General features: G+C 41.3%; 1 protein-coding gene across 24 annotated transcripts in view; it reads left to right on the forward strand.

The window, feature by feature from the left end:
• Window positions 1–15,817, forward strand: part of CSNK1G3 (casein kinase 1 gamma 3) — a 137,265-nt gene that overhangs the window by 60,519 nt on the left and 60,929 nt on the right. For all 24 annotated transcript variants that reach the window (XM_051843350.3, XM_070076050.2, XM_089334887.1 and 21 more), the window contains 2 exons: window positions 9,503–9,651; window positions 11,493–11,727. In XM_051843350.3, the coding sequence (XP_051699310.1) occupies window positions 9,503–9,651; window positions 11,493–11,727 (384 nt within the window). The remainder of the gene's footprint in view (window positions 1–9,502; window positions 9,652–11,492; window positions 11,728–15,817) is intronic.

The raw sequence follows: 15,817 nt of genomic DNA on the forward strand, positions 1-15,817 counted from the left end.
CGGTCGCCCCTCTTCCAGGCCAGCTCTCTGCTGTGGCCCGGGAAGGCAGTGGAGGATGGCCCAAGTGCTTGGGCCCTGTACCCGCATGGGAGACCAGGAGAAGCACCTGGCTCCTGGCTTCGGATCGGTGCATCGCGCCGGCCGTAGTGGCCATTTGGGGGCTGAAGACCTTTCTCTCTGTCTCTCTCACTGTCTAACTCTGCCTGTTAAAAAAAAAAAAAAGTAAAAAGTAAATATCAGAAACTAGAAAACCCAGAATAATAGAGATCCTCAAAGTAGATCTGTGTGTCTACAGCTAACTGATCTTTCAGTTAGAGAGGCTAAGTGCATGCACTGGAGAAAGGATAGCTTTCAATTAAAGGAATTATCTACATGCAGAAGAAGGAAGTTACACCCCTGTCTATTATCATTTATCAAAGTCTGCTCAAAATGAATTAAAAACCCATATGCAGGACCTGAAACTATGAAACTTTCCAAGGAAACAGAGAAAACACTTCAAAATGCTGGAATAGGCAAAAATTTTATACATAAGACCCCAAGAAGCAGCAGAAACAAAAGCAAAAGTAGATACATGGGATTTCAGCAGTTAAAAAGTTTCTGCACAGCCAAAGAATGATCAGCAGAGTGAAGAGACAACCTACAGAATGAGAAAATACCTGTATTTTCAGACTGTACCCCTGACACAAGGCTAATGACCAGGGTATATATCTTCAGACTGTACCCCTGACACAAGCTTAATGACCAGGGTATGTATCTTCAGACTGTACCCCTGACACAAGGCTAATGACCAGGGTATATAAGAAACTCAAAAGCACAAGAAGAAATGATCTGATCAGAGTGAATGAGAACCAAGGTATCATCTCATGCACTCTAGGCAGATCATGAAGAAGATGGAAGATAATGAGGACTAGCAAGGATGTGGAGGAGAGGGAGTACTTGGATGGCCTTGCTGGAACTCTGAGTACAGCTCTTGTGGAAAACTGGAGGGTCTTTAAAAAGCTAAACAGCACTGTTATCACCAGGCAGCCCTGTTACTGCCACATAACCCAAGGAAATGAAGCAGTTTCTCAGTGAGAAGTGTGCGTTTCCATGTTCACTGCAGCGCTGTTGACAATAGCCAAGAAATAGAAGCCACTTAAGTGAAAAGATGGATTGATGAAGAAAATGTGATACATATACACAATGGAATATTATTCAGCCATAAAAGGATGAAAACCTGTCTTTTGTGACAATGTGGAGGTCATTATGTTAAGTAAAATAAGCCAGGCAAAGATATTCAAGTACCGTATGATCATGCTTATATGTGGAATCAAAACATGGATCTAATGCATTTTGAGAATAGAATGTTGAGTGGAATGTGGGTACCAGAAGCTGGAGACAGGAGATGCAGGGCTGGTGAAATGATGAATGGATACTAACTTAGGAGAAGGGAGTTCTGGTGCTCTGTTGCACAGTGGTGTAACCCTGGGTAACAGTAATGTGCTTACAACTTTATACTACACCTGTATGTGTATATATAATCCAGAGAGGATTTTGAATGTTTTCACCAAGAACGTGTGCTAAATATTCGGGAATATATTTCTGTTCACCTTCTTTAGTGTTGTACAATGTATACATGTATTGAGACATTACATGTAACCTCAGAAATGTGTGTAGTTCTTATCAGTTCAAAATAAAAAGTTAAAAATACTGTTTCAGAGCATACATATGTTGAATCATTATTTCTCAGGTGGGTGGCTTGACTTTTCAAGGTTCCCTGAACTGTGTAGTACTGAACAATAATTTGAAGACAGCAGCAGTGGCTGCTACTAAAGTTACGTTTCTTTGTGCTTTTGCCTTCTGAGAGGTATTAGAAAGCCCATCTTCCTTCTTCCTGTTGACTCCTCTGCTTTGCTGATGTGTACGTGTGCCTTGTGTGTTTGTACTGGTTTACAGACATCTCCATTTTCACATTCTTCCCAAGACTAGTTAGTTCTGTCTGCTAATTAAATGAATGCTAGTGATTCCAGAGTATATGACATTGTTGTATTCACTTTTTTTTTTTTTTTAAACAGGCAGAGTGGATAGTGAGAGAGAGACAGAGAGAAAGGTCTTCCTTTTTGCCATTGGTTCACCCTCCAATGGCCGCCACGGCTGGCGCGCTGCGGCCGGCACACAGCGCTGATCCGAAGGCAGGAGCCAGGTGCTTCTCCTGGTCTCCCATGGGGTGCAGGGCCCAAGTACTTGGGCCATCCTCCACTGCCTTCCCGGGCCACAGCAGGGAGCTGGCCTGGAAGAGGAGCAACCGGGACAGAATCCGGCGCCCTGACCGGGACTAGAACCTCGTGTGCCAGCGCTGCTAGGTGGAGGATTAGCCTATTGAGCCACGGCGCCGGCCTGTTGTATTCACTTTTGAGCACTACTGGTAATAGTTGTTGTTATTGCTAGCAGAGTCCTGAGGTGGCAGAGGGTGTCACATTGCTGAGATATGCAGTGCATGTGGCCTGTCTTGATATTCTCTCTCCTCTTATAAAGCCATCAGGATTCAGTCCCCAAGACTATACCCTGATAACCTAGTCCACTCTGCTCTCCAAGGGGCCCACCTTTATGTTTCTCTTGGCTTAATCCCATTAAGATAATACTTTTAGGCATAGTAGGCTAAGCCTCCGCCTATGGCTCCAGCATTGTCCCGGCTGCTCATCTGCTGATCCAGCTCTCTGTTATGTATGGCCTGGCCAAGCAATGGAAGATGGCCCAAGTGCTTGGGCCCCTGCACCCATGTGAGAGACCTTGAAAAAGCTCCTGGCTTCGGATCAGCCTGCCTTCAATCATTGTGGCCATTTTTGAGGGTGAACCAATGGATTGAAGAGCTTTGTCTCTGTAACTCTACCTCTTAGATAAATAAATAGAATCTTAAAAAAAAAAAAAAGATAGTACTTTTAATCCCCTACGTGAGTTCAAGGGACACATCATATTCAAAGCATAGTAGATGGTGTCATGGTTGGAATGCATGAGGAAGAGAGGAAACACTTGGGAGAATGGAAGGTAGAGAGGTTCAGCCCAAGCTCCTTTTTTTTTTTTTTTTAAAGATTTTATTTGAAAGGTAGGGTTACAGACAGTGAGAGGGAGAGAGAAAGAGAGAGAGAGAGAGAAGTCTTCCTTCCTTTGGTTCACTTCCCAAATGGCTGCAATATCTGGAGCTGTGCTGATTTGAAGCCAGGAGCCAGGAGCTTCTTCCCAGTCTCCCCTGCAGGTGCTGGGGCCCAAGGATTTGGCCATCTTCTGCTGATTTCCCAGGCCATGCCAGAGAGCTGGATCAGAAGAGGAGCTGCTGGGACTAGAACCAGCACCCCTATGGGATGCCAGCGCCACAGGCAGAGGATTAACCTACTGCACCATGGCGCCAGCCCCTCAAGCTCCTTTTTGTAGCTAATTCTTGCAGGGGTAAACCAGGACCTCGTGAGATCCACATTAATATATTTTTTTAAATAGATTTATTTATTTGAAAAGTGTTTATTGAGAGAGAGGGCTAGACACATACACAGATTGTGATTTTCCATCTGCTGGTTCACTTCCCAAATGACTGTGGGTACAATGGTTCACTTCCCAATGGCTGGGGCTGGGCCAGGCCGAAGCCAGGAGCCAGGAGCTTCTTCCAGGTCTCCCAGGTTGGTGCAGAGTCCAAAGCACTTGTGCCGTCGTTCATTGATTGCCCAGGTGCATTAGCAGTGGAGCAGCTGGAACTCAGTCTGGTGCCCATAAGCGTTGCCCGCACTACAGATAGTGGCTTAAGCTTCTGTACCACAGTGTCAGCCCCAGCACATTAATAACTCCTCAGTGAGCTGAGGACTTTGCACCAGACCTTAAAGGTTCCATCACTTGAGCAGGGCTGCACTGGGGAACAAAGCTTCCAGACAGTGGGCTTCTGGGGGACACACAGGACCATATCCAAACCAATACAGGGAACGGGTACACTTAGAAAGTGCTGTGCATGGTCAGTAAGAAAGAAGGGTTAGCTGAGAGATGTTTCAGTTTGGAATGTACAGTGCAGGCAGTAGCACATTCCTGTGTGTCAAGTGGTAACTGTATTTTCAGCCATCTGTTAACCCCGTAAAATGTTAAAGTAAAACATATTTTTGAATAGAGTATATCACTAAACAGTGATGACAGGTATAGTTTTCTTAAATGCTGAATCATTTTTTGTAATTTCCATAAAATAGTAAGAAATAGAAAATATCAAACCATGACAAAGCATGTGATAATTTTATATTTCTTATTTATTTTTGCTTTAAGTGTTGTAACTTATTGTGAAAAGGTTTGTAAGCTTTTTAAGTATCTTGGGGACTTTGGGGTAAGGATGATAGAGAAAAACTTACTTCCTTAATTATTTAGGTCCAAAGAGGATGATAATAAATTGTTTTCAGTTTTTGTGGCATGTAAATTTTATGTATTTACAGATAATATTATTTCGTGTTCTTTGAGTTTGAGGGTAATTTTTAGTTGTGTTATTAGTGTTATCACAGATAGGACCATTGTTTTTCTGCATTTCAGTGACTTCATTGCTTTTATTTGGGATTAATGAGTAGAGAACGTTGCTACAGAATGGATGTGTGAGGTTTTAGTGGAAGACTGTTAGCAGGTCTGTACCTCTCTACACCTGTATGTTCATTTAGGTGCTTACGGATGCAGCAGGTTGCAAACTTTGGAGTGTCAGGGTCCTTTTATACTCTGAAACTGGCGATCTCAGCTTTTGTTGCTGTGAGTTATAGCTATTGATATCTACCATATTCAAAATTAAAACAAATATAAACTGTTGCTATATTAATTCATTTTAAAATAACAGTAGTCCAGACATTTTAAAATTAAAATGAACTGCACTTTCCGAAAACAAGACAAAAAAAATAATTGAGATAGGTGGCGTTTTTACATATTTTACCAATCTCTTTCATGTCTGCCTCAGTAGACAACAGCTAGATTTTTTATGTTCTGTATTCTTTCCCTTGCAACTCCACATGTCCTGTAATCTTTGGAAAATTCCACCACTCACTTTTCAGAGAATGAGTAGAAAAGGTAAATAACATCTTTGTGTTCCTGTGGACTAGTTTTGGTGGCATTGATCCCTGGAAGGGTTTCATGGACCACTCCCTCTCCCATCACCTGTGTCTTCAGACTGTGCTGGGAGCTGCTGACCTAGGAGTGGAGTAAGCATTTGTGCTAAAGGTTAAGATTATTATAGCACAAAATGTGAATAAAAAGGAATATAGCCTGTGTGATGATTTCTGTACTTAGCATTTCTAATCAGATGTTAGGTTTTCTTAATCTGAGCTGTGGAGTAGAAATTTCATAATCTGCATGTTAATAGTTTTGCTCCAGATCTTCTCAATTTAACATTTTATAAAGGCCAGTGCTGTGGTGTAGATGGTAAAGCCGCCACCTGCAGTGCCAGCATCTCATGTTGGCGCAGGTTCAAGTCCGGACTGCTCCACTTCTGATCCAGCTCTCTGTTGTGGCCTGGAAAAACAGTAGAAGATGGCCCAATTCCTTGGACACCTGTACCTGCATGGGAAGTCCTGGAGGAAGCTTCTGCCTCCTGGTTTCCGATCGGTGCAGCTTCGGCCCTTGTGAGCAGTTGGGGAGTGAGCGGATGGAAGACCTCGACCTCTCCCTCTCCCTCTCCCCCTCTCCCCCTCTCCCCTTCTCCCCTTCTCCTTCTCTCCCCTTCTCCTTCTCTCCCCCTCTCCCCCTCTCCCCCTCTCCCCCCTCCCCCTCTCCCCCTCTCCCTCTCCCTCTCCATCTCCCTCTCCCTCTCCCCCTCTCCCCCCTCCCCCTCCCCCCTCCCCCTCTCCCCCTCTCCCTCTCTCCCCCTCTCCCCCTCTCCCCCTCTCTCTCTATCCCCTTCTCCCCCTCTCCCCTTCTCTCTCTCTCCCTCTCCCTCTTTCTGTGTAACTCTGACTTTCAAATAAATAAATGTCTTTTAAAAAATAAGAAAATATTTATATGAACAGTTCAGGAACTGAAAATGGATCATGATATTTCCTTTAACGGGCTACTCAGCGAACGCCACCTATAATAAACTATAGTATTTCCAGACAAGGCACAAGATACCTGTGCATCCACCCTCCAGTGGGTTATTGTTATGTGACTTAAACTGATCATTGTTGTTTTGATGCTTGAAGGCAAAAATGAAATTTGAAATTAATGAAGTGAGTTTTGGGGGAATGAGAGATTGTATTTTAAAATGTGAACTCGGGCTGTGGCTCCGGCATCCCATATGGGTGCAAGTTCTAGGCCTGGCTGTCCCTCTTATGATCCAGTTCTCTGCTATGGCCTGGGAAAGCAGCAGAAGATGGCTCACGCTCTTGGGCTCCAGGTTCCTGGCTTTGGATCGACCGAACCAGCGGATGGAAGACATTTCTGTCTTTCATTGTTTGTAATTCTTCCTCTCAGAAAAATAAAAATAAAAAAAAGTGAATTTGTCTATTTTTACTAGTCTGAAGATGTGGTGGTGGAAATACACTTCAGACATGCAGGGTAGCATCCCTGAAAACTGAAGTGATCAGAGTTAACTTTCCCAAATTCACAATGGGTGGCTTTTTATAGCAGTCTCCAGTAAAAATAATTTTAGAACAATTGGACATGGGTGGAGTATGAGTCTATGGTTGAAAATTCACCAGGGTAAGAACAAAAGCTTGCTTTTGCTTGTGAAACTCATCCTGAGAAATAAAATTATAGTATTTTTACGTATTATTACGTATTTTTTTCTTACTCAGGTTTTTCTTTGAGGTCTCAGAAGAGTTTTTAAAATGTACATTTTCCCCCAATAGCAAAAAATGGTATATATTCTTCAAAAAACTTGGAAAAGTCCCAAAGCTGTGAAGTGAAAGCAGAAATCACCTGTGCTTCCAGTAATCTCTGTCCGCTTTCTGGTTTTTCTTTCTAGTCTCTTATTCACATGTATATTAATGACTCATTAGATATATTTCATTTTGAAGGTAAGACAGAGTTGTAAACCACAACAAAAATTTAATCATCTGTGTTATAAGAAGTGAATAATAAGTTTGTCTACAGTTACGTCCAAACATTGTTAAGGGCTGTATTGTATTCCACAGAGTGCGTATTCTATAATTTGTTTAACTTGTGATGTGTGTTCTAGTACTTGACGGTTGTAGGAAGCAACATAGCTGGAATACAATGATAGGGAAACTTGTCCCGACTTTGAAAAGGGTAGTGTAAATAGCCAAAAAATGTGGCTACTTCATATTCTCACCTGGGGTTTAGTCCACAGCTTTGTGAACCTTGACTAATTAAACTTAAATTATGAACATCATTTTTATTGTGTATCATCACCTGAGAAGTGCTGGTTTCTTAAGGTTAGTGCAGCCTAGTTAGGGGCTGTCTCAAAAGTCCTGCTCACTTCATTCAGATGCATTTGTCTTTGGATGTCTCATTCACCCATGCATTATTCTCTAACTGCATGCATTGGTCTTTTGGAAATACTAGCATACTGATTTACACATATATTTGAAATATTGATATGTTTCATTACTCCAAATTAAATCATAAGAATTAATAGCACCACCGTTTGGTCTGTACAAGTCTGTACATATTGGAAATCTGACAAGATCTTCAAATTGTACATAATTATGATTATTGCTTGAAAGCTTGAATTTAATTATCAGTAACAAACACTTTTCAATTTTTCTTGAAGTAATAGTCTTTTCATTCTCAAGAATGTTTTTTGTTTTTCTTGCGTCACTGCAATCTGTCAAATGACAAAATTATAACAGTTTGGTTTTAAAAGAAATCTTCTTTGGCTTCATTTTCAATTCTAGAATCAGGTGAAGCTTCATGCCATCGAACAGACTAAGTGCTTCTGTGGGCTGAGCCAAAGAGTTCAGCTTTATGGAGAGAGAAAGGGCTGAAAAAGGCAGAAACAGAACAAAAGCAGATTAGTCACTTCAAAGCTACTTTCCTTGTATGATGGGGACCTAAGACAGAACAGTAGAAAAATAACTTACTGGTGAACCTTAGGATGTTTTAGGTTACACCTTGTGGAAGGTAAAGCAGAGGTTATTTCATTGTGCTGACCAGATTCACCCTGTTTGGGAGATTTGAAAGTTACCTCTTGTTCATCTTATTCTGGAAGGTCAGCTAAACAGTTAGTCACAGTTTGATGACATGGCACTTTAGCATGAGTGACTTTTTGATTTTTAATCTCTTGGGGCCTGCTGCAGGCCTAAGCAAAACAGTAGCCTCCTTTAATTTTTGCTTTAGCGCACTTTTGAGTAGAATAGACAAAAGCGGATGTCCATGATTGCTCCCAGTCCCGAATGGAAATTGTTTCATATTGTACCAGGCTAGTTTTTGGTTGATTTTCTTTTAAAAATATTTATTTATTTATTTAATTTGAAAGTTAAGATTACAGAGAGAGAGTGGAGAGACAGAGAGGTCTTCTATCCACCAGTCACAAAGGGCATCAACTGCCAGGCCTGGGCCAGGCCAAAGCCAGGAGCTAGGGGCTTCTTCAGGGTCTCCCACATGGGTGCAGGGCCCCAAGGACTTGGATCATCTTCCTCTGCTTTCCCAGGCTCATTAGCAGGGAGCTGGATCTGAAGTGGAGCAGCTGGGATTCAAACTGACTTCCATACGGGATGCCGGCGCTGTAGGCCATGACTTAACCTGCTGCTCCACAGCGTTGGCCCCTTGGTTGATTTTCTTTATCAGATTTAGGAACCTTCTGTTCCAAATTTGCTGAGCGTTGTGTTAGATGCTTTCTTTAGAACTATTAAGATGATCTTAGAGTTTTTCTATATTTATTCGGTTAACGATGTTGAGTTCAATTGGTGGATTTTACAATAGTAACCCAGCTTTACGTTCCTGGGATAAGTCATCTTAATCATGTGTTTTCTGAACTTTGGTATCCCAACTGTCCAACCCAGTGTGACTGGTTATGATGCTGATCGGGATGCTTGTGTCCCATGTCCATGTGTGTGGATTGGAGTTATACAGGGTGTGTGTACCAACAGATGGGAATTGTGAGGTGTGAGATTAGCGGTACTCCTTCCACAGGATTAATTAAGATAGTGGCTCACTTGTTCAGTTAAAATGGAGTATTCCCTATGTGCTGATAAGCATTTTAGGCCATGGAGATTTGAGCATACTTCAAAATGTGCTTGGAAAAAGGACTAAAAGATTAGTTTGGTGCAGAAATACTCTAGAGTCTGCTGCTTTTATAATATGCGTTTTCGATGAACGTTTCGAAGGTGTCTCTAAAGCTAAGCAGCCTGCAGGTGGAGAGACGGTGCAGTACCATGGATCCTGTGGTTCACTCTGTGTGTGCCGCGGGGGTGGCACCAGGCTGCAGGAGGGCCTCCCAGAGGAGATGTGGTCAGGAAGAACTTGTGTTTCTGGAGAATGGACAGATACTGCCCTGGAGCTTGGAGCTATAAAATTAAAAAGTCTTTATGTGTTGTTTTCCTGGGGTGGTGGTGAAGCTACTAAACAACTGTTTCTTTTCTCCCAGATGGTATACCTCAAGTTTACTATTTTGGCCCTTGTGGTAAATACAACGCCATGGTGCTGGAACTGCTGGGTCCTAGTTTAGAAGACCTGTTTGACTTGTGCGACAGGACGTTTTCTCTGAAAACGGTTCTCATGATAGCTATACAGCTGGTAAGTAAAGCCCGGCGCTGTCCGAGCGCTGGAGCGGTGGCGTGCTTCCTTGGTTACACATTTGGATTACAGGCTTGTGGTGTTATCTTACATACCGGTCGGTCTAGTACAGATGCTTGTGTGTTTCGTATTGTCTTTCTAAAATGTATATATAGCTTAAGGAAACTGAATCAAGTGTATTTTATTTGTATGAAAATTAACATCTTAATTGCTTTAAGATCAGGATTGATATTTAAATGACAGCTGCTCCTTTCACGTTTTCTGTGTAGAAGATGGATCCAAAGGGAGTGCTGAGTAACATGAATTGTTAATCATGATGATGGAGTATTGGTCTAGAAAAAGAAGAAACAGACTAATGAAGGAACATTACTACATTATTTAAATTTCAGGGAACCTGTGGGAAAATACTTTAGAGATTGAATTGAGGGCGGTTTTGCAATGAATGCCAAGAGGAGCACGCTGTGGAAGCCGTGAGACGGTTTCTGTCCGTTGACTCGTTCCTTCCACGTGGACGCGTTCATCCTGTGGAAGCACTCAGATGCACTTGAAACTTCGTGTTCAAGGGTGTCTGTAATCAAAAAGCGAAGCAGCCCAAATGTGCAGGCCTAGCAGGGTTATTTGGATAAATTATTAATAGCCATAAAATAATATGTAGCTCGTAAAAAGTGTATGTTAAAGGAACATTTCATGACCTGAAAAGTGCTTGTAAAATTGTCAGTTGAAAGGTCAGGAGCTAGCATTGTGGCGTATAGTGGTGGCTGCATCCCATATGGGCACCTGCATGTGCTGGCCACTCTTCTGATCTGGCTTCTTGAGAATGGCCTGGGAAAGCAGTGGAAGATGGCCCAGGTGCTTGGGTCCCTGCTCCCACGTGGGAGACCTGGAGGAAGCTCCTGGCTCCTGGCTCGGGCCTGGCCCAGCCCTTGCCGTTGAGGCCCTCTGTGATGTGAACTAGCAGATGGAAGATCTCTCTCTCTCTCTCTCTCTCTCTGTCTCTCTCTCTCTGTCTCTCCTTTCTCTGTGACTCTTTCAAATATATAAATATTAAAAAAAAATTGTAGGTCATAGAAGTTACAGACTACATCATCAGAAGTTTGTTAATAAACTGGTTAGAAGGGCCTATAAATACATTGTGTTTACATTGATTATTAACTATGATTATCACTAAGTGAATCAGATTTTATTTTTGTAATGTTCTATTTTGTGACAGTTTGTCAAATGAATATTACTTGAAAATCTGTAAAACAGCTAACAATATACCGTGTTATTATTATAGTTGGATTCTAAACTTTTCTAGGTTCAAGATGTTATTTTTAAGTGTTCTCAATGCTTAGGAAAAGTAAAGAAAAGACATTATAAACAGGAAAAAAAGAAATATTGAATGGTGGTGTTAATTATTTAACAGTTCAGACTCTTAAGTTTCCATAATATGATTGTTATGTTGCTGGGTTATTGAACTAATGAAACATAATGCAACTTTATTAAGATGTCTGCTTATACTTTGAGTTCAAAATTTTGTGTGATTATAGCTTTTAGAGTTCATGAGACAGCATCCTCTGGAACTGTTGATTGAGTCATACTTGCTGATCAGAAAATAATTCATAAAATCTAAGCGTTTAATTGTCATAACCATAATAGTAAAGGCAAATGTTTTAATATAATTGGATGGGGTATATGGGGAACTGTAGACTGATAATGCATACTGTTAAAGGGTTGAAACCGTTACTGATTTTTTTTAAGTGTTGGTTTCATTGTGAAAGTTCTGTCTTGCCTCTATCATGCTTTCTTACACTCATCAAAGCCTAAAATAAAATTTCTCTTTTTTTCCCCCTTAAACCAAGATTTCTCGCATGGAATATGTCCATTCAAAGAACTTAATATACAGAGATGTAAAACCTGAGAACTTCTTAATAGGACGACCAGGAAACAAAACCCAGCAAGTTATTCATATTATAGATTTTGGTTTGGCAAAAGAATACATTGATCCAGAGACAAAGAAACATATACCATACAGAGAACACAAAAGCCTTACGGGAACAGCTAGATACATGAGCATAAACACGCACCTAGGAAAAGGTATGTGTGTTTTTCGTAAGTATGGAAGCTTGAATTCAGCAGTTACATTGACAATGTGATTTTTTATTTCTTATTATGGTTCAAGTTTTGAAGATTACAATAGCTTCTCGTAATTTTCATTTATTACATGTACGTAGAATGTATTTTCATTTATATTTTAATAAATCTCCGTTAAAGTTAGTTGCTGTAGAGTGAATGAATGACAGCTATCCTTACATTAACTTATATGTATATTTCTGTAGAACTTGAAATGTTGAAATTACATTAGGGGGAGACATTGGAATATTTCTGTTGATGAATATGAGATAATATTGTTCCTACTTTTAACTGAATTTAGTGTGTAAGAAAATTTTTGTTTGCAACTGTAGCTCCCTGATAGGGCTAGCTAGGGCAGTAGCACCTGCCTAGGAAGTGTGATGCTTAGAGCGTGCGCTTTGGCAGTGAGGAGAGCTGGATTCCTACTTGAGCTTTGACTTTATGTCTGTGACCCATCTAGAACTAACTTTCACATGGAGTGAAATAAGGATTGTTCTTTCTGTGACACCGTATTCTTTCCTATTGACAGTTTTTTAAGTTTCTAGATTGTATTTGAAGTAGTTTATTCTTAAGTCATGGTCACTGCTCATGTCAGAGGAAGTACAAACTTAGTTTTCTACTTTTAGGTTGTGTTCCTGATATCTTTGAAGGAATAGATACGAAAATAAGCCCAGTCAGTTACATATCCAACCCCTGTGCTAAGAAGTCTCTACAGTGTGGAATCGCAGATTTAGATAGGCCCTTAGAAGTTACATCATCCACTTTCCAAATCTAGAGCTTAGCTCCTCTCCACCGTCCCTCTCAGATTCACTGTTTAGTGTGTGCCCCTGCCCTGCCTTTCACTCAGAACTCACTTGCCTGTGTAGTCTTTGCCTTCAGCAGTCTTTGCCCTCAGCCTGCCTGATGGTAGGCTTATGCATGTTTCTTTTCAGAATTCTAATACACTTAAGAAATGCAAATTTGCCTTTCTTTAAGGAAAGTATGTTTTCCAACATCTAAAATTATAAAACACAACTCAGATAATTTTGGGGATACCTTTCAATGGCAAACTTTCATGATGGATTTGAACGGCAGTTGGGTGGTTTGTAGCCTTCTGGAGTGTACCCTGTGGTAAACCCAGGCACACCTGTATTTGCATATGAAATGTCTGTGAGAAATTTTCATTGCATGGGAATTGTTAACTGACTGTGTTGTAACAACTAACAAAGGTTCGCCACTAGCCACTAGTTTATTGTGAGCCATGAAGTCACAACTTCCTTATGGCTTAATGTTCTTTATCTGAACAATGGTTAAATATAATCTATTTGTAGAAGCAGCAAAGCAAGACTGATGTATTTGTTCTTGTTGGGAAAAGTCTTTAGAGTGAGGGAAATGGTACTTAATGTTTGTAGTCTTCTCTTTTTATTCCTCTTTTAAGAACAAAACAGTTGTTTCTTTGGCAAATATTGAAAACAGAACTTTTTTTAAAAAAAGATTTATTTATATATTTGAAACTCAGAGTTACAGAGAAGGAGAGACACAGAGAGGGAAAGGTCTTCTTCCATTTGCTGGTTCATTTCTCCAAATGGCTGAAACAGCCTGGGCAAGCCAAAAGCCAGTAGCCAGGAGCTTCATACTGAGGCTTAACCTACTATGCCACGATGCTGGGCCCATCACAAGATTTAATGTTTACTTTTCCCTATTTATAAAAGCCTTGCTTCTCAGTTTCCATTTAGATGGAAAAGAAAGGTAATATTAACAGGAAATTGTGTGTTTTTTTTTTTTTTTTGCCTGAATACTTGATTTCCTATTATTAATGAAATAAGAGTTTGCTAAAGTGATCTGAGTTTGAGTGCTGAAGAGTTCAGGCATTCTTTAACATGAATTTTTTTGTGGTATTGAGGTCAGAGTACTTATGTTTATGAGGTGTCAGAGATAAAGAAAAAGGAATAGAGAAAAATCTGACTTTTTAATGTGATTTTAATTTGTATATACCTAGTTGTTGTCTTCACTGCTTTGCCTGAGTCTTGGTGATTACTTTTAAAGCCTTCTCCCATCTGTCATTCACGTATTCATCCTTGAGTGCTCATCAGCTTCTTTTTAAAATAGAGAATTGGTTCAGAAGAGTGTTGTGTGCATTTATGTCTTCTTTTCTGTTTGTAGACTGAAGCTGTATCAGATTGAAAACGGACAAAATTTTCCTAATTTTTTAGGAGATGTGGAAGAATAATGTCAAATTATATTGTAGAATTCAGCATTTTGATTCCTGTGGTACCCATTGATCTGTACTAGGTGGTGTGCATTCAGAAGGCAGGTGTAGTGCCTCACTTCACACCCTTCTGCAGTCTGTTCATGCCACTGTCAGTCAAGAAATCTGGACAGTAGCTTTGGATGTCCACAGTCTGTTTGAACAGAAGCTTTACTTAGTATTGTCATGCTGAAATGTTATCAGATCTTATCAAATGGTCTATTTTTTCTTTTAAAATATTTTTTGTGTATTACATTGAACCTTATTTCATCTTCTTCCTTTGAATCCTTTTATATCTTCTTTTGTTGAAGTCGTTTGAGATTAAGTAAATACTGCATGGTTCTCTAATTTATGGTCATGAAATAAAAATTTAATCTTTTGGGGCAGCCATTTGGCACAGTGAGTAGGCTGCCACTTGGGACAGCTGCCTCACATATCAGTGCCTGGGTTGGAGTCCCAGCGCACTCTCTCTCTCTCCCTCTCGCTCTCCCTCTCTGTTTTTTAAATGTTTATTTATTGAAAGAATTACAGAGAGAGAAGGATTGAGAGACAGAGAGAGATCTTCTATCTGCTGATTCACTTCCCAAATAACCACAGTGACCAGAGCTGGGACAGGCTGAAACCAGGAGCCAGGAGTTTCATCCACGTCTCCCACGTGGGTGCAGAGGCCCAAGCCTTTGGGCTGTGCTCTGCTTTCCCAGGGAACTGGATCTGAAGTGGAGCAGCCGAGGCTTGAATGAGCACTTACGTGGGATGCTGGCGCTGCAGGCAGTGGCTTAACCCTCCGTGCCACAATGCCAGCTGCCCAGTTCCCCTGTTTCCAGCTTCTTGCTAGTGCGATGCGTCCTGGAAGGCAGTAGGTGATGGCTGTAGTAGCTGGGTTCATGCCTCCCGTGGTGGAGACCTGAACTGAGTTCCCGGCTCTTGAGTTCAGCCAGGCTCAGTCTTGGCTGTTGAAAGCATTTAGGGGATGAACTAGCAGAGGAACTGTTTCTGTCTTTCTGCCTCTCAAATAAATTAAAAGGAATTTATGTTCCTTAGTAGAATATTTCACGCTTTTTTTTTTTTAACATTTTATTTATTTATTTGAGAGGTAGAATTACAGGCTGAGGGAGAGACAGAGAAAAAGGTCTTCCATCTGCTGGTTTACACCCCAGAAGCCCATGGTGGTTGGAGCCGAGCCAATACGAAGCCAGGAGCCAGGAGTTTCTTCTGGGTGTTCCATGTGTGTGCAGGGGCCCGAGTGCTTGAGCCATCTTGCAATGCCTTCTTAGGCCACAAGCAGAGAACAGGATCAGAAGAGGAGCAGCTGGGACACGAACCAGTGCCATATGGGATGCCAGTGCCATAGGTGAAGGCTTAGCCTATGAAGCCACAGCACCGGCCCTTATTTCAGGCTTTTAAGTGGTATGCTTTTTGACTAGGAGAAAAGGAATTGCAGAATGACTATGTTAAAATGCCATTTTTCTGTGCTGTTGTTCAGTGATGTGATTCATTTAATTTATTTCTCGGTTAATTGCCCACATTCCTGAGGCCTGCTCATTAAGCTGCCCAAACAGCTTTTTTCCTTGAAGGTTTATTCCTTCATTGGGAGGCAGTGTTACAGAGAGCAAAGGAGAGACAAAGAGATCTTGGATGTGCTGATTCATTCCCCCAGCAGCTGTAATGGCCAGGGCTGGAAAAGGCTGAAGCCAGGAGCCAGGAGCTTTCTCCAGGTCTCCCATGTGGATTCAGGGGCCCAGACACTTGCGACATCCTCAGCTGCTTTCCTAGGCACACCAACAGAGAGCCAGATTAGAAGCAGAGGAGCGGGGCCAGTGCTATGGT

The sequence above is a fragment of the Oryctolagus cuniculus genome, chromosome 6 (assembly GCF_051225735.1).
Source record: "Oryctolagus cuniculus isolate XC-2025 breed Fujian yellow rabbit chromosome 6, ASM5122573v1, whole genome shotgun sequence".
Taxonomy (NCBI): Eukaryota; Metazoa; Chordata; class Mammalia; order Lagomorpha; family Leporidae; genus Oryctolagus; species Oryctolagus cuniculus.